General features: G+C 40.1%; 1 protein-coding gene and 1 pseudogene across 1 annotated transcript in view; both read left to right on the plus strand.

Annotated features, from left to right (window-relative positions):
- Positions 1 to 11,329, plus strand: part of CERS3 (ceramide synthase 3) — a 143,062-nt gene extending 131,733 nt beyond the window's left edge. The window contains exon 10 of the mRNA XM_005888958.2: positions 11,171 to 11,329. Coding sequence (XP_005889020.2) covers positions 11,171 to 11,329 — 159 coding nt within the window. The remainder of the gene's footprint in view (positions 1 to 11,170) is intronic.
- A 1,078-nt stretch (positions 11,330 to 12,407) lies between these two features.
- The window catches only part of LOC102284005 (small ribosomal subunit protein uS3-like), a 29,097-nt pseudogene continuing 14,044 nt past the window's right edge, over positions 12,408 to 27,460 (plus strand).

A 27,460-nucleotide genomic window follows, 5' to 3' on the forward strand; every position in this document is an offset into this window, starting at 1 on the left:
CGGCTAGGGCAGCAGGAAATATAGTGATCTAGAAGGGTATGGCAACCAGTTTTGGCCAATATGCTCCAGTATGCTTGCCTGTAGAACCCTCCTCCCTGACAGAGAAGCCTGGCAGGCCACAGTCTACAGGGTCGCAAAGAGTTGACACGACTGAAGCGACCCTGCACGCATAGACGCAAGACATTTTTTGCCTGTGGCTGCTCTGCCTCATTGAAGATTGAGCGTGAAGGTGGCACAGCTGTTTGACTTGCAGGGACCCTGGCAGCACCAAGTGTGCAGGGACTCTGACTGCCTCCGAGACAGGAGTCATGGCCCTATCAGAGTCTTTTTCGAGCCATTTGTAGCTGGCGATCAGAAGGCCTCTTTGGCCAGTCTTTCTCCATACCTCTGCCCCTTCAGGCACTTAGAGGGCTCCCTTGTCTAGGTCCTTCTCTGTTGTTCAGTGTGTCAGGAACATAGAGGGCCCCCCTGACTGGGGTCCTACTCTGTAGTTCAGTGCCTCCATAGTTTGATGGGCCAGCCTCTCTATTGTTCAGCTGCTGTTACTGGCCTGTGGGGGGAGAGAGGCTATGGTGATGGCTCCACCCCCTACGCGTGACTGAGCAGTATCCTCTTGCTTCTGTGGCTGCCTGGCTTTCCTCCACAGGCATTTCCCCTCACAATCTCCTCCCTCATATCCCCTCAGTCCGTCTCTCCGCAGTCAACAGCAGCCCTCACCCTGGGATTGTTCCACAATCCCTAAACTCCAGTCGCTGTCCCTTCCAGGAGACCCACGTTCCTGCCCGGCATATGTGTGGCTGCAGCAAGGACTGTCTGATTCTCATTCAGTTTGCGCTGCCACAGATCAGCTGTTTCACTCTCAGCCTTAAATGTTTCTCCTCTGACTCAGACAGTTGTCCCGATGTGGGGATCAGACCCCTGCTTCAGTTCCCCCACCCACCGAGGGCTGGTCCAATTCTACTGTGTGTGTGTGTATGTGTGTGTGTGTGTGTGTGTACATGCTCAGTCATGTCTGACTCTTTGTGATGCCATGGAAATTAGCCACCAGGCTCCTCTGTCCGTAGAATTCTCCAGGCAAGAATAATGGAGTGGGTTGCCATTTCCTTTTCCACCAGTCCTCCTAATACTCCTGTTTTTCCCCCAGTTCCTTTGTCCTAACTAGTTTTGCATGGTTCTATATATTCTTTTCCACTGGTCAGTTACTCCTGTCTGCTCTAAGCTGGTGTTCTGCGCGTGCTTCTGTGTCTGAGAGTGTATTCCTGGTGTATCTGTGGAGAGAGATGTACTCCACATCCACTGACTCCTCTGCCATCTTCGAGAGTCTCTCTTGCCCCACATCCTCGCCATCAGACATTTCAATAGTTACCAGTTTGATGAACATGAGATTTTTGTCTTATTTTAATTAGCATTTTTCTTATTACTAAGCTTGAGCATTTTGTATAGTTGTCTATAGCCGTCTCTTCTGTGAGTCATCTGTTTATATCTTTTATCTGCTTTTCTGTCATGTTGAATTTTTTCTCTTAATGGTGCATATGAATTCTTTGTTTGATGCTAACGTTCGAAACAAACTTTAACATTTAGATTTTAGTACTCATTTTCTGGGCTGTATACTTAACCCTCTGTCTTTTCATGGTTATTTCCTAAATGTTGCTTACTTAAATCCTGAAGATTTTTTTCAAAATGGTTTTGTATATTTTTGCTGAACTAGAGTTGTGGAACTTTCAGGCTATTGAATTTAAAATTGTGTTGAAAGGATGCAGAATGTATAGAAAATATGCTTAATTTAATGGTTTTAATCCCCAAAGCAAAGTATGTTTATGATATCAAATCATTTTCTACATCACAACTTGATGATTACCACACAGTCTTTTAAATTTATTTTCAGGTAATATAGAGAATATTAAAGAAATCCATGCACTTTTATCAAGAGCCACATTTTATAATTTGAGTTCTTCTCCACTAAACCGAGTCACTGAGCTGTCTGGGATCAACTACTGTAGCTTTAATCTCTTCTGGAAAATAAATGTGACTGACCAGATGTTCTCCAGAATCTACCTATCCCTAAAACTTACTTTTTCTTTTAGAAGTTAATTTTTAAAAGCCTATAAGCCTTAGAAAAGTGAAATAATTTCTTAAGGAAATTAGATATATAGATAGCAGCAAATGTAATGAAAATAAACACCATCTGTGGAAAATAGAATATATTTTATACTGGTGAGTTGGGACAGTTTACAAAGCAAGAAACCTTTAAGCCTGGTTCTGAAGATCAAGAAGAGGGACTCTATGTATACAGACCAGTTGCAAAAAATTGGGAGCCATGAATAAGCCAGCTATAGGGTATGTTTTCAATACTGCTGACTCCAACTCAGGACTGAGGAAGCTGAGACATGGTCTTGGTCCTGTACCCTGTGTCTGAGACATTTGACACCAGCCAGAGCAAATTACTGTGTCATGTTACAGGTTCAAGCATTTTTTCATGAGCCCCACTCCCAAAGAAAAAGGATAACTAGGAGAAGTTGGAAGTGTGTCCATTGCTTTAGGATTCTCCCGTGCTTGGGTGAACGAGTCTTTGAACACGCTTCAGTTAAGCTCTGTGCCCCTGCTCCTAGAACATGCCTTTCAAAGGGGAAAGTTGGTTTCAATTGCCTTTAATCTAGGGGAGAATATTTCAGTCCCAGCTGCAGAGTTGCTGTTTCTCTCAGGGTATGGGATGCTCTCAGACAGACTGATTGCACGCCTTCCTTCACAGTGACTGTGACTTCAACACCATCCTCTGAATGCAAGTCTTCTCTGCCCTTTTGGAGTGCCAGGCTAATGATATTTGCCAGTACTTGTGCCACTGGTGATGTGAGGGTTCCAAAGCCCTTATTAAGACCAGTAACAAGTTCTCTTTTATACAAGTAACTTGTTCTTCATTTTCACCATCACTTTGTATAACTGAAGGGAGTTGCTGAGAAGAGGAAGGAGGTACTTTTAAAAGACCTTGCAGAAATTATACTCATGAAGTTCCAATTGTGGAATGAATAACATTGTTAGTATGTATTCTAGAGGACCCACATCATTTCTGGAAAACAACCAGTTAAGTATTAGATATCTTTGCTAATTCCATAAAGTTATCTAATGTTATCAGAATAGTAATGTGATGTCTGTAATGACACAGCTAACCCTTCAACAAGGGCAGCTGGCAGCAGGTAATAAGGAGCGTGTGTGCTGCAACATGCTTGGCACATGTAAGAGTTGTGCACCCAGTGACTACAGTCCTTTGCTTGCTGAAGCCCAGATTCACCCTTTACTCTTCAAAGAAGATCCTTGGATATTTTTGGATCCTTCTTTTTGCATGGATTTTCTCTGGTCCTTAATGATTTATGGGATGGGTTAGGGCCAACGAGTTACATGAGACCAGTTCTACAAGCTCAGGAACAACTAAGAAATAGGGAAGTAAGGGGTACTGGTGTGCAGAGAGCAAGCAAAGAGAAGGGCAATACAAGAAAAGAAGCTGGCTGATTGCAAGAGAAGACTCACTGCTGTTGGTACAAGCAGTCTTGTCATCTCATCAAGGCAGACAGGTAGAGTTCCAGAAAACACTGTGGCTTGACTTTTAACAAGTATTTATTAGTAGATTCCTTGTTCCCCTAGAGCTTGCTTGACTTATTTTTTATTTTTATTAAGTATTGTAATTTCTGGAAAAGATTTACCTTTTGAGAAGGTACTTTGCAGAATATAGATTGTAGTTTATATCTTAAACTTTCCGGATTTCAGCTGATTTAGAAAAGCGTCATTTTTTTCTAGCACACCTTAGTCAAGGTTTTTTAAACTGGGGGTTGAAGATCATTAATAGGTTGCCAAATCAGTTTTGTATCATTTTTAAATGAAATAGAATAGAATAAGGTATGTCAGTGTCTGTCTGACCCCCTGGATGCCCTGTATCTCCAAGTATTCCAGCAGGGGTTTGTAGAGCACTGTGGTTCAAAGTGTCTAACTTTAGATCAGGGTTTTCATCCTATATGCCTCTCATGATTGTGTGACCTTGAAAAAGTTACTCAAGCCCTCTAAGCCTCATTTTCCTCCCTATGAAAGTAAAGAGAAGGGTGCTATATCCTAGGATTGCTGTGAGGAGGAAATGGTATTGTTCATACTAACTGCTTAGTTTGGTGCCTGGCACATGCACATTTATAGTGTGGGTGTCTATAGCACTTTCATTTATAATTACCAACACTTGGAAGCAACCAAGATGTCCTCCAATACATGAGTAGATGCATAACTGTGGTATGTGCATCCAGACAATGGAATAGTCTTCAGCAGTAAAAAGAAATGAGCTATTAACTGTGAAAAAACTTAATAGCTTGTTTCTTTTTATTTAGTAATGTTTGTTATTAAGTGAAAGAAGCTAATTTTAAAAGCTAAATACTGTATTATTCTAACAACAAGGCATTCTGGAAAAGACAAAACTATGGCAAAATAAAAAGATCAGTGATTCCAGTGATTAGGCAGGAGGGAAGGATGAGCAGGCAGAGAACAGAGGATTTTCAAGGCAGTGGAAAAAAGTAACCCTTTAAGGATGCCATTGTTGTCGTATTACAGGTAGCATATACAAGATGAAATTGAATATAATATGAGGTTTTATTAATATTTATTTCCAATTTACATTACATTCAATTTCCAGTTTACACTATTAAAGTTTGTATAACGTGCAACCATTCATCATGCATCTAACAACTCTTAGTAACAGGAAATCCTTTCTGAGCTTCACCACCAAGGGCAGCGGTTCTCCATTCTACTGGACCCACACTCCCTTCACTAGCCTGAATTTAAATTCCTAGTAATAGCACTCACCCAAAAGCATAATTTCAAAAAAGCAATATAGTGCCCCAACTGTAATAAAAAAGAAATAAGATGAAATAAAATATGCGTTTCATGTGTAACGTGCACCTGAGAGCACTAGAGAATGTGCCATGTTGACAGGTGCTGTGTTTGCTTATGTGGAGACTCTCCGTGAGTGGGGCAGCTGCAAATTCAGATGGTGCAGTCTTAAATGCCACTGGTAGAGTTGCCATCCGTGACATGGCTTTCTGAAATTGTAAAGTTCTGAACAAAATGAAGTATAGTCTTCCTTTGATTTATGTATGTAGTTGCATTCCTGAAGAATTGAGAATATATTAACCATGCAAGAATTCCTGTGCCTGAATGTAAAATGGAGTTCGGTTCCAGGCCTGGATAATTACCAAGGCAGGTCTGGGAGGACATTTGGGTGTCATGCACATTGCTAGATGTATGGCATCCCGAGCCAATGCTCACTAAAAGTCAACAGTGTTCAGAAAGTCAATCTTTCTGACTGTGAGGATGTCATACATTTCCAAAGTCCCTATATGGTCCAGGCCCTCTTCTTGGAGGTGAGGGTGCTGAATGTAGGATGTGGCTTCAGGCTGTGGTGAGCATCCTCCAGGGTGAATTTATCTCTCAGCCAGAGCAGCTTCTCAAGTCCGGAGAAAGGGGTGGAAGTGGACTTCCCTGGTGGTCCAGTGGTTAAGAATACACCTGCCAGTGCAGGAAACACAGGTTCAATCCCTGGTCCCACGCGCCGCAGAGCAACCAAGTGCATGTGCCACAACTACTGAGCCCGAGCTCTGGAGACTGAGAGCCCCAGCTACTACGCCTGCGTGCCGCAGCTACTGGAGCCTGTGCGCCTGGAGCCCGTGCTCCACAAGTGAAGCCACTGCAGTGAGAAGCCTGTGCAGCGCAGCTAGAGCGCAGCCTCTGCTCTCTGCAGCTAGAGAAAGCCCGAGTGCAGCAAGAAGACCCAACACAGCCATAAGTAAATACATAAATACCTTTTAATGGAGTGGAAAGATGCTAGTATGCCTTTCTAAGAAGAAATTAGGGGCGGAGTCAGTGGTGACTCAGACGGTAAAGAATCTGCCTGCAGTGCAGGAGACCCTGAGTCAGGAAGATCTCCTGGATAAAGGAATAGTAACCCACTCCACTGTTCTTGCCTGGAGAATCCAAGGGACAGAGGAGCTGGTGGGCTACAGTCCATGACGGGGAGTGGAGGGGGGTTACAAAGAGTCAGACAGAACCGAGCGACTAACAGTTCATACTTTCACTTTCAGGGAGAAATTAGTTTCTTTGTTCTGATTCAGATTTCCCCTTGTTCCCTACAAAAATCATTTAAATAATGAGAAGGAGAGCCAAGGGGCATTGTCCATGAAAGCAAACATCAACCAAGCATGGCTCTCCCCTGAAGGACTCTGTCTGCAGGGGGCAGCACTCTGATCCTGGCTCCCAGCCAGTTGTGGAAAGGTTGCCTTTCTCTGTTGCATTGGTTTTTTTTTTTTTCCCCCTCTAATTTTTATTTTTATCTATTTATTTATTTTTAATTAATTTATTTATTTTACTTTACAATATTGTATTGGTTTTGCCATAGATTGACTTGAATCCACCATGAGTGTACATGTGTTCCCCATCCTGAACCCCCCTCACACCTCCCTCCCCATGACCCTCTGGGTCATCCCAGTGCACCAGCCCCGAGCACCCTGTATCATGCATCAAACCTGGACTAGCGATTCGTTTCACATATGATGTTTTACATGTTTCAGTGCCATTCTCCCATATCATCCCGCCCTCGCCCTCTCTGTTGCATCTTAACTGATGTGATGCCAAGTTTATTCCTCAGGGTTTACAGTGAGCTTTGTTTATTTTGAGACACTTTCTGTGTTGTAGAAAAGAGCAGAACGTATAGAAAAGGGCCTATGGAGTTGTATTTCTGTGATTAAGACAGCAGAATGTGTACATTGTTGTTGGTTTTGTTTAGGCCTTTGTCTGCACAAAGAAGTGTTTGGTTACACATACCCCAAGAAGCTCCAGAGGTATTCAGTTTTAGTCTTCAGGTCACAAAAGGGAAAACCCTTATGGTTATAGATGTCATTTTGAAAAATGATGTGTGAGGAAACAGTCTCACCTTCCATGTTTTTTTTTCTGCTCTAGGTTAGGGTTAATAGATACATTTGTGAACCAGCTTAGAGAGTCAGAGATCATGTCCAACGCTGGCCTTGCACAGAACTTGAGTTCTTGGTATTGTTTTAATAGTTCACACCATCTTTTATCTTTTGTAGTGAAGTCTGATCTGTGACAATTCCATCTGCCTTCCTTGGGAACAATTTTATTCCTCTAGGAGTTTTCCTGGCAAAATTCCTTTCAGAATACTGTGAAGCCAAGGAAAAACATATAACTCTTTATTAGGAACTGTCTTGGAAGGACATTCCTGCATAAAGAAAACAGGAAACATCCTATCCCTCAAAGCAAAAATATCCTGACAACCAAAATGCCCACATGAGTAATACTTTACTTAGCAGATGTTTACTGGGGAAAACCATCATGTTTGCTTTATAACAAGAAATGCTTTTGTTTTATTTTTAAACTTATCAGTAAAATATTTTTGTACTGTTGTACAGTTCTATGAATTCCAACACAAGTGTAGATTTGTGTAGCCATTGCTATAATCTGGATATAGAATAATTCTACCACTCCAGTAGCTCCTCCCTCCACCCCAGCTCTTGGCAGCACTTTCCTGTTCACCATCCCGACAGTTTAGTCTTTTAAAGAATGTCATGAAAAGTACATTAGTATGTCTTTTGGTAGGTAACCTTTGGAAACAAACTTTTGACTTAAAGCCTTTGAGATTCATCCAGTGTCTTATAAATATCAGAAGTTTGTCTCTATGGATGTACAACTGCTTACTGATTTACTTGTTGAAGAACATTTGGATTGCTTTCAATTTTTGGCAATTATGAATAGAGTTTTTGTAAACATTTGCTTTTGTGTGAACATTAATATTGTATCTGTCTCTAGGATAGATCCTCAGGGGTAGGAATGCTGAGACAAAGTGTCTATACCAATTTGCATTCCATCAGCAATGTATAAGAGTTCCTTCCAGTCACTCTGCATCCTTGTCAGCACTTGGTATTCTCAGAATTTTTAAGTTTAATTCTAATTTTAGAATAAAATTCTAATTTTAATTTAAATTAAATTTTTAATCATGATTTTAATTTGCATTTTCCTAATGGCTCATGATGTTGAATATCTTTTCACGTGGACAGCCTTTATCCTCATAGAGTGTCTATTTTTATATATTTTCCCATTAAAATTTTTTTTCACATTGTTATGAGAATGTTTTATTATCCTACAAGTTGAATATGGGATTTGCAAATATCTCCCAGTTTGCAACTTGTATTTTTATTCTCTAAACTGTTTCTTTTACAAAGCAAAAGTTTTAATTTTGATGTAGTACAGTTTATCATTTTTTTAATGGAATATGCTTTTTGTATCATGTCAAAGAACTCATTACTCAACCCTAGGTTGTAGGTTTTCTTCTGAAAGTTTTGTAGTTTTATTTTTTATGTTTAAATCTATGATTCATTTTATGTTAACATTTGTATAAGGTTAAAATTTACTTTCTGCCTAAGGATTTCTAATTGCTTCAGCATCAGTTGTTGAAAAGACTACCCTTTCTCCATTGAATTGTTTTTGTACCTTTGTCAAAACTCAATTGGCCGTATTTGTGTGAGTCTATTTCTAGATTCTCTTTTCTGTTTCATTGATCTATGTGTTTACCCCTTTGCTAATACCATCCAGTCTTTATTACTGTAACTTTATAGTCAAGTCTTAAAATTGGGTAATTCAAGTTTTCCAATTTTATTCTTCTTTTTCATTGTTGCTGTCTCTATTCTAGTTCCTTTGCATCTCCATATAAATTTCAGAATCAGCTTATCTATAGGAAAGATTTTAATTGGTATTATGTGGAATCTATACATAAATTTGGGGATAATTAACATATTTACTGTATTAAAACTCCAAGTCATGAGCATAGTATGTCTCTTTAGTTATTTAGATCTTTGATTTCTTTTATCAGAGTTTTACATGAAGATCCTATACATGCTTTGTTATACTTGTACCTAAGTGTTTTGTTTTATAAAACTATTGTAAATGTTCCTCATTTTTAACTTTCTGTTTTAGTTGGGAATTTCTAGTCATGTTGGTTTACTATGGCTGGTGTAACAAACTGCCACAAACTTGGTGGCTTAAAACAACAAAACTTTACTTTCTGAAGTTCTGGAGGTCAGAAGTCTATGATCAGTTTTGAGTAGAAATCAAAACTGTGTGGCAGGTGTGTGTTCACACATGAAGGAAATCAGTTCTTTGGCTCTTCTAACTGCTGGTGGCTGCCAGCACTCCTTGGCTTATGGCTACATCACTGCAGTTTCTACCTCTGTCTTCATATTCCTTTCCTCTATGTCAAATCCCCTCTGCCCCTCTTATGAAGCCATGATCATCTCTCATCTAAAAATCCTTAATTTAATCACATGTGCAAAAAACTTCACCATGTAAATTAGCTGTCACAGATTACAGGAATTAAGACATAATATTTTTAGGACATTTTCAGCTTATTACATGAGAAGGAAATGGCAGCCCACTCCAGTATTCTTGCCTGGAAAATCCCACGGTTGGAGGAGCCTGGCAGGCTACAGTTCATGGGATCGCAAAAAGTTGAACACAACTGAGCGACTTAACTTACTTAAATTTACATTAGTGTTTAGAAGTCAAGATTGTGTGTGTGAGAGTAAGAGAACAGAGACATAAAGATACACAGACACACAGAGAGACAGATTGTGTATGTTGACCTTTTAAACTCATATATTAATTCTAGGAATTTTGGGGTTGATTCTTTATATTTTCTATATAAATAATTATGTCATCTGGGGATTTCCTTGGCAGTCCAGCAGTTAAGACTCCACACTTTCAAAGCAGGGGGTCGAAGTTCGATCCCTGGTTGGGTAACTAAGATCCCACATGCCACATGGCATGAGCAAAAAAGTAAAACGTTAAAAAAAAATATGTCTTCTGCAGATAAAGATATTTTTATTTCTTTCTTCCCAATTTGTATGACTTTTGTTTCTTTTTCCTGCCTTATTTCATTGGCTAGAATTTCCAATGCAGTGTGAATAGGAATGGTGAAAGTGAACATCCAGACTTGTTCCTAGTCTTAGAGGGAAAGCATTCAGTCATTCACCATCAAGTAGTCCTTCTTTGCAGAGTTTTCAAAGTTTTTTTTTTTTTTTTTAAATCATGAATGGGTGTTGAATTTTGTCATATGATTTTTCTGCATCAATTAATGTAATCATTTTCCCTTCTTTATATTATTAATATGATGGGTTACATTCACTGATTTCCAAATATTGAACCAGCTTTGCATTACTGGGACAAACCTCATGGTGTACTATTTTTTATACATTGCTAGTTGTGATTTGGAACATTTTGTTGAGGATTTTAAAGTCTGTGTTCATTAAAGATATCAGTATGTAGTTGTATTTTCTTATACTGTCTTTGTCTGGTTTTGGTATCAGGGTAATCTGGCCTCATAAAGTAATTTGGGATGTGTTCCCTCTTCTTTTTTTCTGGAAGAGAGTTGGTGTTTTTTCTCCTTTATATGTTTCATGGAATTTGCCAGTGAAACCATCTGTTCCTGATGATACTCTTTTTCAGAAGATTTTAAACTACATATTTAATTCTTTTTCATAGTTTTAAGACTACTCAGGTAACCTCTGTTTTCAATTTCATTGATTTCTCATCCCTGTTATTTCCTCCCTTTTGCTCACTTTGGGCTTATTTTTCATTTCTTTTTTCCCCTAGTTTCTTAAGTTGGAAGCTCATATCAATAGAGCCTTTTCTTCTTTTCTAATATAAGCATTTGTAAGGTATACATTTCCTTTTAAGCACTATTTTAACTAGATGAACAAGTTTAATGTGTTGTATTTTTATTTTAATTAAAAGTATTTTCTAGTATTCCTTGAGACTTACTGTTTTGATCCCTTGATTTATTTATAAGGTGTTGTTTAATTTCCAAGTGTTTTGAAATTTTCCTACTATTTTTTGATAACAATTTCTAGCTTAATTCCATTAGGACGTGAAGATACTTTTCATAATTTCAATTAAGTTTGTTAAGGTTTGTTTTATGATTCCTAATATGTTCTGTCTTGGTGAATGTTTGGTTGTGTGAATGAATATGTGTTTTCTCTGAAGGGAGTCATACCTCTGAACTGGGCCCATTTGTTTGCTTATTCACCTAAGAGTCTTTCTGGAAAGCTGTCTCTCACAGCCCGTTGTTTTCTTTGTCCAGAGCATCCGGGATGTGAGAAGTGACAGTGAGGATGAGTATGAAGAGGAAGAAGAGGAAGAGAAGAAGAAAGAAGCCAGGGAAGGCAAAGAGACAGACAGTTTGAAGAACAGCCTTGGAGCCAACAGGCACCTCATCCCCAATGGTCAGCATGGCTGTTAGCTTGAAGGCCACGTAGCTCCCAGTGCACAGCGCACCGCGAGGGCTGCTGGGAGTGGGACGTGCTCCCTCCTCCACTGCTGTGGCCTCAGGACCCAGAGGGACCACAGATTTTGCCCTTCTTTCGTTATTACCACCTTCCCCCCTCCTAAGATATATTTAACAAAATGTTGTTTTTGTGTTAAAATGTTGAATATAAGCATACCAGTGGATTTTACTGGAGTTAGGACTCAGGCTTCATAGATTTCTCCAGAGAACCCTTCTAGTTCTAATTGTGCCCATTCATGCATTTGAGACACTTGGAGCCAACTTGGTTGTGGGCCTTCCCCTTCCCACCTTGCCTGTGTTCATGATGATTTGAGAAGTGCTAAGGCAACCCACCTTTTCCAGGTGTGTTTGGCCACAGAAATGACTCACTTCCCAAAAGTGAGCTAGAGATAGCAAAGGAACAGTGGTGGCAGGACCAAACTAAGGGGCCAGGCTTCAGGGCTCACAAGCTCCCTTCTGCCGTGGAAAGTATTTAAGCCTTCCATGCTGTGTGCTGCGTCTCTCCAGTCGGAAGAACCAGACGTGCCCTTTCCCCTCACAGGGATGGAGTAAGGATCAAATGAGATAATAATGGGCATGAGAGTGCATACTGTAGGCTGTGGTGTTCCTATTACCAGACCCTCTCTCCACCGTGACCCCAGCCCTGACCCTCTCTCCACTCTGACCCCAGCCCTGGCCCTCCTTTCACTGTGATCCCAGCCCTATTTGGGAGAGCAGCGTGGTGAAACTTGACACTGAATGGGCCTGAACAAAAGGCATAGTCTTGAAGAATTCCTTTTAAATGTGTCTGGAGACACCTAGAAATGCAAGTACCCAGAAAGCTGTTTCCACTTAATCTGGTGACTGTTTGTTAGCTCCCCAAAGGTAATTTTCACATCCCCCAGGTTCTCGTCCCTCAGGCTCCATGGCCAAGAGAAGGGAGTTTGGGCCCCACTCCTTGTATTTTGCTGGTTTCTCGTTTCCTCTCCGAGAGGGATGTGTCCCTGTTGCGTCCTGAGCCACCCCCTCAGCCAGCAGAGTTACCCAGCAGGCCATGGGGTCCACCAGGGCACTGGACCCAGGTCAGGCTGCTCCCCGAGTCACCATTACTCAAGAAGCCCAGCATCTGGAGTGCAGCATGCACCTGAGCTCCTGAGCGAAGGAGATCTTGGAAACAGAAGGAGATGCTGCACTATAAATCTCTGCAGTCCAAGCCAAACAGAGTGCAAAGCAGTAACACAGAATAAGAGAAAGTCTGGAGAATGCCCCCAAGTCAGCATCACCTCCTAGGCCACCTACCTCTTTGGAAGGACAGGTAGGGGTTGGTAGGTCAGTAGCCACCTCTCAGCCCCCACAGGGGTGCTTCTCCTAAGGCTCGCATGCAGGCACCTCAGGCATTCTCAGGTTGCTGACTGAGGAGAAGCAGAACCTTACAGGGGAAGAGCTGAGCAGAATATGCAACTTTTCCCCACCCAGTCTCTCATATTTTTTGGTCACATTTTGCATCTTCATCCTGTTTTGCTAAGGGTCTGTATTACCAAGCTAAGTAAGTGGAAGCTGAGACCACGGGGACTAGTAAAGCCCACACAGGCTCCACCCATGGGGGCCGCAGCCCCTGCAGCACAAAAGAGGCTGTATATGGTAAAGGTGTTGGCAGTTTGTTGTTTTTTTTTTTTAAGTAAAAAAATTTTTTTAACCTTCAGAATTCTTTCCCAACAAAATTTCTTTTTGAGGAATTGTTAGAACAACAGAAAAAATGTGTCGGGTTTCTCTGTATAATATCTGCTTTTATGAGTACAATAACATTATATGTAAATGTATATTATAAATCTAAAATGCCTCCAGTTACAGCTGTTCAAGCATAGCTCTTGAATTATTATTATAATTTTTTTTGGTGAAAGGTCACACTAAGATATTACTTTTATTTTCCAGTTAACAGAAACATTTTCCTTGATTTATTTCAGTCTCTGTACCATATATCTTCTTGCTTGAAGTAAAAAAGTGTTTAGTTGTTTCATTATCCTCCAGTTCTTTTTTTTCTTATTTGAACATCGAAAGTAAAATTTGATAAGCGAACTCCAACTGCCTATGGAGAGCTGGAAGCACCAAACTACCTCTGAAGAGGTAGAGATTCATGTTTTCTAACATCTTTTAGGGCTTTTGTGGTTAATTTTAAGGCTGACCTCTATTTTTTACAGCAAACAAAAGCTCATACTATACACCAAATGGCTTTATAAAAATGTAGTCCACCATGCCATCAGTATTATTGTAATGGTAATGATTTACAATAAAACAAAGACAGAGCCCTGTATGTGTGTGGTGATTGAGTAGATTCAGCTTGGCTTCCTAGAGATGATTTCTGGTCTTATTGAGTGGTGGAAACAAAGACTTGTCAGTCTTCTAGAAATACCCTGCGGGGAATCAGGAGGAACAGTGAGGAGACCAGAGCCAAGTTAGGACCTGAGGGCCACTGGCCTTGGGATACAGACAGCAGACAAGGAGACACACAGACCAGGCCTGACGAGGGCGAGCCTCTCAGCTGTGCGCAGTGCAGACAGACACCAACTTGTGGACTGGAGACTAGCCTGAGCCCTGTGATGTGTGGCCCTGAGGAAATGCTGAAGAGCGTGGCCCTAAAGGTGTTTTCTCAGCCCTCATTTCTGTACCTACCCTTCAAAGGTGGAGGAGGAAATAGGGTCTATTGATGGTTCAACTGAATTACCTGTTGAGCTTAAAACACACCTTGCCTGCTCCACATTTTATTTCATACTTCTGGGATGAGGGAAAAAACTGCATTTTAACCAAGCCCAGGTACTTCTGAAGAGCAATCAGGATTCTGTGTGACCCCCCACCTAGTTTTATTCCTGTGTGGACTTTGCATGCATGCTGTTGTGTCTCACTAGCAGTTTCATATGCTACAGACTATTTACTCCAAACTAAACCCAAATAAAATATAAAGGAAAAAAGGAAACCTGAGAATAGTCAAGACAAATAGAAAACACTACAAGAGTGATACACTGGTTAGTACAATGGCAGTGTTGTTGTTTGTGTGTTTGTTTAGTCACTAAATTGCATCCAACTCTTTTGCAACTCCATGGACTGCCAGACTCCACTGTCCATGGGATTTCCCAGGCAAGAACACTGGAGTGGGTTTCCATTTCCTACACCAGGGGATCTTTCCAACCGAGGGATCAAACCCACATCTCCTGCATTGGCAGATGGATTCTTTACCACAGAGTGACCAGGGAAGCCCAAATTACCAAATCCAAATTTATGAGTAATTACATCCATATGATTATCTCAATAGATGCAGAGAAACCCTTTAACAAAATTCAACATCCATTTATGATAAAGACCCTCCAGAAAGCAGACATAGAAGGAACATACCTCAACATAATAAAAGCCATATACAATAAACCCACAGCAAACATTATCCTCAACAGTGAAAGGTTGAAAGCATTTCCCCTAAAGTCAGGAACAAGAAAGGGTGCCCACTCTCACCACTACTATTCAACATAGTTTTGGAAGTTTTAGCCACAGCAATCAGAGAAGAAAAATGAATCCAGATTGGAAAAGAAGAAGTAAAACTCTCACTGTTTGCAGATGACATGATTGTCTACATAGAAAACCCTAAAGCCACCACCAGAAAATTACTAGAGCTAATCAATCAGTATAGTAAAGTTGCAAGATATAAAATTAACACACAGAAATCCCTTGCATTCCTATACACTAACAATGAGAAAACAGAGAAATTAAGGAAACAATTCCATTCACCACTGCAATGAAAAGAATAAAATACTTAAGAATAAATCTACCTAAAGAAACAAAAGACTTATACATAGAAAACTACAAAACACTGATGAAAGAAATCAAAGATGACACAAATATGAGAAATATACCATGTTCATAAATTGGAAGACTCAATGTAGTGAAAATGAGTATACTACACAAAGCAATCTATAGATTCAATGCAATCCCTATCAAGCTACCAACAGTATTTTTCAGAGAACTAGAACAAATAATTTCACAATTTGTATGGAAATACAGAAAACCTTGAGTAGCCAAAGCAATCTTGAGAAAGAAGAATGGACCTGGAGGAATCAACCTGTCTGACTCCAGGCTATACTACAAAGCTACAGTCATCAAGACAGTATGGTACTGGCACAAAGACAGAAATATAGATCAACGGAACAAATAGAAAGCCCAGAAATAAATCCACGCACCTATGGGCACCTTAACTTTGACAAAGGAGGCAAGAATATACAATGGAGAAAAGACAACTTTTAACAAGTGGTGTTGGGAAAACTGGTCAACTACTTGTGAAAGAGTGAAACTAGAACACTTTCTAACACCATACACGAAAATAAACTCGAAATGGTTCAAAGATCTAAATGTAAGACCCAAAACTATGAAAGTCCTAGAGGAAAACATAGGCAAGACACTCGCTGATGTAAATCATAGCAGGATCCTCTATGACCCAACTCCCAGAGTAATGGACATAAAAGCAAAAATAAACAAATGGGACCTAATTAACCTTAAAAGCTTTTGCACAACGAAGGAAACTATAAGCAAGGTGAAAAGACAGCCTTCAGATTGGGAGAAAATAATAGCAAATGAAGCAACTGACAAAGAATCTCAAAAATATACAAGCAGCTTATGCAGCTCAGCTCGAGAAAAATAAATGATCCAATCAAAAAATGGGCCAAAGAACTAAACAGACATTTCTCCAAAGAAGACATACAGATGGCTAACAAACACATGAGAAGATGCTCAACATCACTCATTATCAGAGAAATGCAAATCAAAACCACAATGATGCACCATCTCATGCCAGTCAGATGGCTGCTATCAAAGTCTACAAACAACAAATGCTGGCGAGGGTGCAGAGAAAAGGGAACCCTCTTACACTGTTGGTGGGAATGCAAACTAGTACAGCCACTATGGAGAACAGTGTGGAGATTCCTTAAAAAACTGGAAATAGAACTGCCATACGACTCAGCAATCCCACTGCTGGGCAAACACAGTGAGGAAACCAGAATTGAAAGAGACCCGTGTACCCCAATGTTCATGGCAGCTCTGTTTACAATGGCCAGGTCATGGAAGCCACCTAGATGTCCATCGGCAGAGGAATGGATAAGAAAGCTGTGGTGTATATACACAATGGAATATTACTCAGCTGTTGAAAAGAATGCATTTGAATCAGTTCTAATGAGGTGGATGAAACTGGAGCCTATTCTACAGAGTGAAGTAAGTCAAAGAAAAACACCAATCAGATCAGATCAGATCAGTCGCTCAGTCATGTCTGACTCTGCGACCCCATGAATCGCAGCACACCAGGCTTCCCTGTCCATCACCAACTCCCAGAGTTCACTGAGACTCACGTCCATCGAGTCAGTGATGCCATCCAGCCATCTCATCCTCTGTCGTCCCCTTCTCCTCTTGCCCCCAATCCCTCCCAGCATCAGAGTCTTTTCCAATGAGTCAACTCTTCACACGAGGTGGCCAAAGTACTGGAGTTTCAGCTTTAGCATCATTCCTTCCAAAGAAATCCCAGGGCTGATCTCCTTCAGAATGGACTGGTTGGATCTCCTTGCAGTCCAAGGTTCTCAAGAGTCTTCTCCAACACCACAGTTCAAAAGCATCAATTCTTCAGTGCTCAGCCTTCTTTAGAGTCCAACTCTCACATCCATACATGACCACTGGAAAAACCATAGCCTTGACTAGATGAACCTTTGTTGGAAAAGTAATGTCTCTGCTTTTGAATATGCTATCTAGGTTGGTCATAACTTTCCTTCCAAGGAGTAAGCACCTTTTAATTTCATGGCTGCAGTCACATCTGTAGTAATTTTGGAGCCGAGAAAAATAAAGTCTGACACTGTTTCCACTGTTTCCCCCATCTATTTCCCATGAAGTGATGGGACCGGATGCCATGATCTTCATTTTCTGAATGTTGAGCTTTAAGCCAACTTTTTCACTCTCCACTTTCACTTTCATCAAGAGGCTTTTTAGTTCCCCTTCACTTTCTGCCATAAGGGTGGTGTCATCTGCATATCTCAGGTTATTGATATTTCTCCTGGCAATCTTGACTCTTGTGTTTCTTCCAGTCCAGCGTTTCTCATGATATACTCTGCATATAAGTTAAATAAACAGGATGACAATATACAGCCTTGACGTACTCCTTTTCCTATTTGGAACCAGTCTGTTGTTCCATGTCCAGTTCTAACTGTTGCTTCCTGACCTGCATACAAATTTCTCAAGAGGCAGATCAGGTGGTCTGGTATTCCCATCTCTTTCAGGATTTTCCACAGTTTATTGTGATCCACACGGTCAAAGGCTTTGGCATAGTCAATAAAGCCGAAATAGATGTTTTTCTGGAACTCTCTTGGTTTTCCCATGATCCAGCAGATGTTGGCAATTTGATCTCTGGTTCCTCTGCCTTTTCTAAAACCAGCTTGAACATCAGGAAGTTCACAGTTCACATATTGCTGAAGCCTGGCTTGGAGAATTTTGAGCATTACTTTACTAGCATGTGAGATGAGTGCAACTCTGCGGTAGTTTGAGCATTCTTTGGAGTTGCCTTTCTTTGGGATTGGAATGAAAACTGACCTTTTCCAGTCCTGTGGCCACTGCCGAGTTTTCCAAATTTGCTGACATATTGAGTGCAGCACTTTCACAGCATCATCTTTCAGGATTTGAAATAGCTCAACAGGAATTCCATCACCTCCACTAGCTTTGTTCATAGTGATGCTTTCTAAGGCCCACTTGACTTCATATTCCAGGATGTCTGGCTCTAGGTCAGTGATCACACCGTTGTGATTATCTGGGTTGTGAAGATCTTTTTTGTACAGTTCTTCTGTGTATTCTTGCCATCTCTTCTTAATATCTTCTGCTTCTGTTAGGTTCATACCATTTCTCTCCTTTATTGAGCCCATCTTTGCATGAAATGTTCCTTTGGTATCTCTGATTTTCTTGAAGAGATCCCTAGTCTTTCCCATTCAGTTGTTTTCCTCTATTTCTTTACATTGATCGCTGAAGAAGGCTTTCTTATCTCTTCTTGCTATTCTTTGGAACTCTGCATTCAGATGTTTATATCTTCCCTTTTCTCCTTTGCTTTTCGCTTCTCTTCTTTACACAGCTATTTGTAAGGCCTCCCCAGACAGCCATTTTGCTTTTTTGCATTTCTTTTCCATGGGGATGGTCTTGATCCCTGTCTCCTGTACAGTGTCATGAACCTCATTCCATAGTTCATCAGGCACTCTATCTATCAGATCTAGACCCTTAAATCTATTTCTCACTTCCACTGTATAATCATAAGGGATTTGATATAGGTCATACCTGAATGGTCTAATGGTTTTCCCTACTTTCTTCAATTTAAGTCTGAATTTGGCAATAAGGAGTTCATGATCTGAGCCACAGTCAGATCCTGGTCTTGCTTTTGATGACTGTATAGAGCTTCTCCATCTTTGGCTGCAAAGAATATAATCAATCTGATTTCGGTGTTGACCATCTGGTGATGTCCATGTATAGAGTCTTCTCTTGTGTTGTTGGAAGAGGGTGTTTGTTATGACCAGTGCCTTCTCTTGGCAAAACTCTATTAGTCTTTGCCCTGCTTCATTCCGTATTCCAAGGCCAAATTTGCCTGTTACTCCAGGTGTTTCTTGACTTCCTACTTTTGCATTCCAGTCCCCTATAATGAAAAGGACATCTTTTTTGGGTGTTAGTTCTAAAAAGTCTTGTAGGTCTTCATAGAACCGTTCAACTTCAGCTTCTTCAGCGTTACTGGTTGGGACATAGACTTGGATTACTGTGTTATTGAATGGTTTGCCTTGGAAACGAACAGAGATCATTCTGTCGTTTTTGAGATTGCATCCAAGTACTGAATTTTGGACTCTTTTGTTGACCATGATGGCCAATCCATTTCTTCTGAGGGATTCCTGCCCACAGTAGTAGATATAATGCTCATCTGAGTTAAATTCACCCATTCCAGTCCATTTCAGTTCACTGATTCCTAGAATGTCAACATTCACTCATGCCATCTCTTGTTTGACCACTTCCAATTTGCCTTGATTCATGGACCTGACTTTCCACGTTCCTATGCAATATTGCTCTTTACAGCATGGGACCTTGCTTCTATCACCAGTCACATCCACAGCTGGGTATTCTTTTTGCTTTGGCTCCATCCCTTCATTCTTTCTGGAGTTATTTCTCTACTGATCTCCAGTAGCATATTGGGAGAATGTGGTCCACTGGAGAAGGGAATGGCAAACCACTTCACTATTCTTACCTTGAGAACCCCATGAACAGTATGAAAAGGCAAAATGATAGGATACTGAAAGAGAAACTCCCCAGGTCAGTAGGTGCCCAATATGCTACTGGAGATCAGTGGAGAAAACACCAATACATTATATTAATGCATATATATGGACTTTAGAAAGATGGTAACGATGACCCTATATGCAAGACAGCAAAAGAGACTGATGGAGAGAGCAGTCTTATGGACTCTGTGGGAGAAGGCGGAGGTGGGATGATTTAAGAGAATAGCATTGAAATGTGTATATTACCATATGTGAAATGGATCTCCAGTCCAGGTTCAATGCATGAGACAGGGTGCTCAGGGCTGGTACACTGGGATGACCCTGAGGGATGGGATGGGGATGGAGGTGGGAGGGTGGTTCAGGATGGGAAACACATGTACACCTGTGGCGGATTCATGTCAATGTATGGCAAAAACACTACAATATTTTAAAGTAATTAGCCTCCAATTAAATATAATTAATTAAAAAAATAAATACATCCATTGAAAAACAGAGTATCAGATTAGACTTTTTAAAATCCCAACTATAAGCTGCTTATAAGAGATATGCTATTAATATAACCAAAAAGAAATGTTGAAAGTAAGAAGAGGGAGAAAGGTATACCAAGCAAACTCTATCCCCCCAAACTTGACATAGCTATTCTAATATCAGACGAAGGCAAAAAGAACTAGCAGATATTAAGAGGAATGTTTCATAACAGTGAAAGGGATCAGTTCACCAGGAAAATATTTAAAAATTAAATCTGGAGACACTGAATAATATACCTTTAAAATATATAAAGTTTACAGAATTAAAAGGCATAACAAAGTCATAATTATGTTTGGGTGGTTTTAACACACCTTTCAGTATGTGATAAAACCAGCTGACCAAAAAGCAATAAGAATATAGATGTGAACAATTAAATGAACAAAACTGACCCAGTTGATATATGCAGAGAGCACTGTACCCAGCAAATGCAGACAGTTATTCTCTTCAAGTGCACGTGGATATTTACCCAGGTTGGCCACATGACAGCCCTTAAAAAAATATCCCAAAAATTTCAAAGATTTTAAATCTATAGAGTATAATCACTGATCACAGTGAAATTACTAGAAAAAAGTCACATATTTTTAAGTTAAGCAATGTACTTCTACATGTAGCAAAGAAGAAATCACAATGGAAATAAAACATTTTAAAATGCATAATAATAATAAAAGGTGGGATTCAAATAGTGACAAATTTAGAGGAAGTTTTATAATATTAAAAGCTTTTATAAATATAGAAGACTGATGAAAATCAACGATTGAATGTCTCAAAAACAGAAGAGAAATGAGTAAAATAGGAAACAAACACATGATAGAGAATATTATAAAAGCAAAAGTTGTTTCTTTAAAAGAAAGAAATTTATAAAATTCTAGCAAGACTGATTAAGACACAAATAATATGAGGAATCAAAAGGATCTGTCATTATAGATTAAGCAGATATTTAACAAATAATAAGAGAATATCACAAACAACTTTATGTCAATGAACTTCTCTGTTGGCTCAGGTGGTAAAGAATCTGCCTGTAATGTAGGAGCCGGGTTTGATCCCTGGGTTGGGAAGATCCCCTGGAGAAGGAAATGACAATCCACTGGAGAATTCCATGGACAGAGAAGCCTGGTGGGCTACAGTCCATGGGGTCACAAAGAGTCGGACACAACTGAGCAACTAACATCATGAAGAACTTTATGTCAAAAGTTTAATTTGTCAAATTAAAAAACTAATTTGTCAAAATGAGCACAAGAAGAAATAGATATCCAAATAGTCTTCTATACAAAACAAATCTGAATTTTAAAAATCTACTCCCCCAAATCTTTAGTCCCAGATGGCTTTTCCAGTGAATTCTTCCAATATTTAAGGAAGAGTCAGCACAAGTATTACAGAAAGTTTTCCAGAGAAAAAAGGAAGGAATGCTTCCACATTTGTTTTGCAAGGCCAGCATAATCTTGATACTAAAGTCTGACAAGATATTTGGAGAAAAAGACCCAACAAATATAAGCCAAGTCATTCAGAATCATAAGTGCAAATTTTCTAAACAAAGTAACATATAGTACACGACAAACAAGTTTGGTTTATTTCAGGAATATGTGGCTGATTTACTATTTGAAAAACAATGTTGTTAACCATTTAAAAAGAATAAAGGAAAAAGCCAAATTTTCAAAAGCCTTAGATAAAATTCACCCCCACTCATAAAAAAAAAACTCACAGAAAAGATGCTGTTTATCTGATAAACAGCATCTTCAAAAACTGTAAACTCAGTATCATGTAATCCTATAATAGGGAGATATTGAGATTTACCCCCCTGAGATTATTATCACTTAGACAAAAATGTCCATTATCTGCAAGAAGTCTCATCATCCTGAATATAATATTATATAATGTATAAATACAAATATAATATTTAATAAATATAAATTACAAGGCTCAAAAGGAAAAAATAAAAATTGTTCTTGCAAACATATATGCAGAAAAACCCCACACATTGTGTTGTGTGTAAATTTAAACATAAATGTCAAAGATTAAGGCTGACACCAAGAGAGGGCATCAGAGGGCAGACAGACGGAAACCACAATCACAGACAACTAGCCAATCTGATCACATGGACCATAGCCTTGTCTAACTCAATCAAACTAAACCATGCCGTGTGGGGCCACCCAAGACGGACGAGTCATGGTAGAGAGGTCTGACAGAATATGGCCCTCTGGAGAAGGGAATGGCAAACCACTTCAGTATTCTTGCTTTGAGAACCCCATGAACAGTATGAAAAGGCAAAAAGATAGGACACTGAAAGATGAATGCCACAGGTTGGTAGGTGCCCATATGCTACTGGAGATCAGTGGAGAAATAACTCCAGAAAGAATGAAGGGATGCAGCCAAAGCAAAAACAGCACCCAGTTGTGGATGGGACTAGTGATAGAAGCAAGGTTTGATGCTGTAAAGAGCAATATTGATAGGAACCTGGAACATTAGGTCAAAGAATCAAGGCAAATTAGAAGAGGTCAAACAGGAGATGACAAGAGTGAACATTGACATTCTAGGAATTGGCGAACTAAGATGGACTGGAATGGGTGAATTAAACTCAGATGACCATTATACCTACTACTGTGGGCAGGGATCCCTTAGAAGAAATGGAGTAGCCATAATAGTCAACAAAAGAGTCTGAAATGCAGTACTTGGATGCAATCTCAAAAGCAACAGAATGATCTCTGTTCATTTCCAAGGCAAACCATTCAATATCACGGTAATCCAAGTCTATGCCCCTACCAGTAATGCTGAAGAAGCTGAAGTTGAACGGTTCTATGAAGACCTACAAGACCTTCAGAACTAACACCCCCAAAGGGTGTCCTTTTCATTATAGGGGACTGGAATGCAAAAGTAGGAAGTCAAGAAACACCTGGAGTAACAGGTAAATTTGGCTTTGGAGTACAGAATGAAGCAGAGCAAAGGCTAATAGAGTTCTGCCAAGAGAATGCACTGGTCATAGCAAACACCCTCTTCCAGCACACAAGAGAAGACTCTACACATGGACATCGCCAGATGGTTGACACCGAAATCAGATTGATTATATTCTTTGCAGCCAAAGATGGAGAAGCTCTATAAAGTCAGCAAAAACAAGACCAGAAGCTGACTGTGGCTCAGATCATGAACTCCTTATTGCCAAATTCAGACTGAAATTGAAGAAAGTGGAGAAAACCACTATACCATTTAGGTATGACCTAAATTAAATCCCTTATGATTATACAGTGGAAGTGAGAAATAGATTTAAGGGACTAGATCTGATAGAGTGCCTGATGAACTATGGACAGAGGTTTGTGACATTGTACAGAAGACAGGAATCAAGACCATCCCCAAGAAAAAGAAATGCAAAAAAGCAAAATGGCTGTCTGGGGAGGCCTTACAAATAGCTGTGAAAAGAAGGGAAATGAAAAGCAAAGGAGAAAAGGAAAGATATACCCATTTGAATGCAGAGTTCCAAAGAATAGCAAGGAGACATAAGAAAGCCTTCCTCAGAGATCAATGCAAAGAAATAGAGGAAAACAACAGAATGGGAAAGACTACAGATCTCTTCAAGAAAATTAGAGATACCAAGGGAACATTTCATGCAAAGATGGGCTCAATAAAGGACAGAAATGGTGTGGACCTAACAGAAGCAGAAGATATTAAAAAGAGGTGGCAAGAATACACAGAACTATACAAAAAAGATCTTCATGACCCAGATAATCACGATGGTATAATCACTCACCTAGAGCCAGACATCCTGGAATATGAAGTCAAATGGGCTTTAGGAAGCATCACCATGAACAAAGCTAGTGGAGGTGATGGAATTACAGTTGAGCTCTTTCAAATCCTGAAAGATGATGCTGTGAAAGTGCTGCACTCAAGATATACCAGCAAATTTGGAAAACTCAGCAGTGGCCACAGGACTGGAAAAGGTCAGTTTTCATTCCAATCCCAAAGAAAGGCAATGCCAAAGAATGCTCAAACTACTGCAGAGTTGCACTCATCTCACACGCTAGTAAAGTAATGCTCAAAATTCTCCAAGCCAGGCTTCAGCAGTATGTGAACCGTGAACTTCCTGATGTTCAAGCTGGTTTTAGAAAAGGCAGAAGAACCAGAGATCAAATTGCCAACATCCACTGGATCATTGAAAAAGCAGGAGAGTTCCAGAAAAACATCTATTTCTGCTTTATTGACTATGCCAAAGCCTTTGACTGTGTGGATCACAATAAACTGTGGAAAATTCTGAAAGAGATGGGAATACCAGACCACCTGACCTGTCTCTTGAGAAACCTGTATGCAGGTCAGGAAGCAACAGTTAGAACTGGACATGGAACGACAGACTGGTTCCAAAGAGGAAAAGGAGTTCTTCAAGGCTATATATTGTCACCCTGTTTATTTAACTTCTATGCAGAGTACATCATGAGAAATGCTGGGCTGGAGGAAGCACAAGCTGGAATCAAGATTGCTGGGAGAAATATCAATCACCTCAGATATGCAGATGACACCACTCTTATGGCAGATAGTAAAGAACTAAACAGCCTCTTGATGAAAGTGAAAGAAGAGAGTGAAAATATGGCTTAAAGCTCAACATTCAGAAAACTAAGATCATTGCATCTGTCCCATCACTTCATGGGAAATAGATGGGGAAACAGTGGAAACAGTGGCTGACTTTATTTTTCTGGGCTCCAGAATCACTCCAGATGGTGACTGCAGCTATGAAATTTAAAGACGCTTACTCCTTGGACGGAAAGCTATGACCAACCTAGACAGCATATTAAAAAGCAGAGACATTGCTTTGTCAACAAAGGTCCGTGTATTCAAGGCTACGGTTTTTCCAGTGGCCATGTATGGATGTGAGAGTTGGACTATAAAGAAAGCTGAGCGCCAAAGAATTGATGCTTTTGAACTATGGTGTTGGAGAAGACTCTTGAGAATTCCTTGGACTGCAAGGAGATCCAACCAGACCATCCTAAAGGAGATCAGTCCTGGGTGTTCATTGGAAGGACTGATGTTGAAGCTGAAACTCTAATACTTTGGCTACCTGATGCGAAGAGCTGACTCATTGGAAAAGACCCTAATGCTGGGAAAGATTGAAGGCAGGAAGAGAAGGGGATGACAGAGGATGAGATGGTTGGATGGCATCACCGACTCAATGGACATGAGTTTGAGTGGACTCTGGAAGTTGGTGATGGACAGGGAGACCTGGCGTACTGCAGTTCATGGGGTCTCAAAGAGTCAGACACAACTGAGCATCTGAATTGAACTGAAAACAATGTCTGTAAAGGAGCATCTTAATGAAGCAGGTTAAATGATAATAAAGAGCTTCTATTTCTCAAGAAAGCATTAAGAGAGCGAAAAGGCAAGCCATGGAGTGTTAAAACTGACAAATGGCTCATATCCAATATATGTGAAGAAGTCCTACTCAAACCCGATACTGACAACTCGATAAAAAAAATGAACAAGGCACTCAACAAACACTTTACAAAATGCCGTATCTAAATGACCAATAAACATATGAAAAGGTGCTCAATCTCATTATTAGAAATACTCATAGTACCAGCTGGCAATACATGGAACAATGGAAACTCACACACTGTTGGAGAAGTTTAAACAATTATAACCACTTTGAAAAACCATTTGTCATTATTTCCTAAAATTGAACATAGGCACATATAGCCGAGCAATTTCATTGCTGGCACATATCAGAAGGACACTCACAAGAGCGCCAAAGAATGCATGTTAACGTTCACACGAGCAACGTTAACAGTAACTCAAAGGGGCACTTCCCAAATGTCCACCAAGAGTAAAGTGGACATTGTGGTCTATTTACTCCAAGGGATGCTGTGTTGCAAGGAAATGAACCAACTGGTACTTACAACAATGTAGCTTCCTCTTACAATCTTCATGTTTAGCAAAAAAACTCTAATGAAAAATAAATAGATGTTTTATGTTTCCATTTTTATAACATTCAAAAACAGATAAAACCAATCTATGATAGTAAAACTCAGAGCAGAGGTTAGCTCTGGGGAGAAGAGAGGAACGGTGCCTGGATGAGGCCTGAAGGGACTTCGGGTGCTGGCGATGTTCTGCTTCTTGACGCGGGTGCTGCTTCCATGCGTGCATTCAGTTTGATCCATCACCAAACCGTACACTTAGGATTAGTATGATGTTCTGTATATACATTACAATTTCTTGAAAGCTGTTAAAAATGAAAAAGCAGAAACTAGCTACTTTTAAGTCCTTACCTTTCTAAGACAGCTGATGTTTAGAGACAACAGTCTCTTCTTTTGCAATATAAATTTTAATACCAAAAGTACCTATCTTAAGATATACATAAAAGCCCATAGTCTTACTACCATGTAATCCCCATTGGCATCTAAAATAATTGCTTCCCATGTGATACTAGTGGTAAAGAACCTGCCTGCCAATGCAGGAGACTTAAGAGACATGGGTTCAATCCCTGGGTCAGGAAGATTCCCTGGAGGAGGGCATGGCAACCCAGTCCAGCAGAATCCCATGGACAGAGGAGTTTAGCAGGCTACAGTCTATAGGGTCGCAAGGAGTCGGACACGACTGAGGCTAAGCATATATGCATGCAATGAGTAATGCATGTGCATAATTAGAGCGTTCAAATAATGCAGTAATAATGTGAAAGTGAAAGTGAAGTTGCTCAGTTGTGTCCGACTCTTTATGACCCCATGGACTGTAGTCCACCAGGCTTGCCATTTCCTTCTCCAGGAGATCTTCCCAACCCAGGGCTTGAACCCAGGTCTCCCGCATTGTAGGCAGACGCTTTACCATCTGATCCACCAGGGAAGTCCCTGTACATAATTAGAGCATTCAAATAATGTAGTAATAATGTAAATATGTATTAATATTAAATGAAAAGTGAAAAGCTCTCTGCAAAAAGGAAGCACTCTTGACATTCATTATGATTCCATTCAGAAACATGAGTATTTAACCTGAATTTTCTTTGCTATGCCAGCTCCCCAAACATCCCCAATGCAGCCTGTTCTTGAGACAAACCTAGCTGATTGTCCATGGCAGTAAGACAGAGCACCTAGAGGGGAGTGGCATTGAGCAGTGAGGGAAAGGCAAGGTCAGATTATTTCTGATAATTTGAAGTTTGTTTTATGGGTCCTTCTATGCCAAAACAATGAATATAATCAATCTGATTTTGGTGTTGACCATCTGGTGATGTCCATGTATAGAGTTTTCTCTTGTGTTGTTGGAAGAGGGTGTTTGTTATGACCAGTGCATTTTCTTGGCA

Source organism: Bos mutus, chromosome 21 (genome assembly GCF_027580195.1).
Source record: "Bos mutus isolate GX-2022 chromosome 21, NWIPB_WYAK_1.1, whole genome shotgun sequence".
In the NCBI taxonomy this organism is placed as follows: domain Eukaryota; kingdom Metazoa; phylum Chordata; class Mammalia; order Artiodactyla; family Bovidae; genus Bos; species Bos mutus.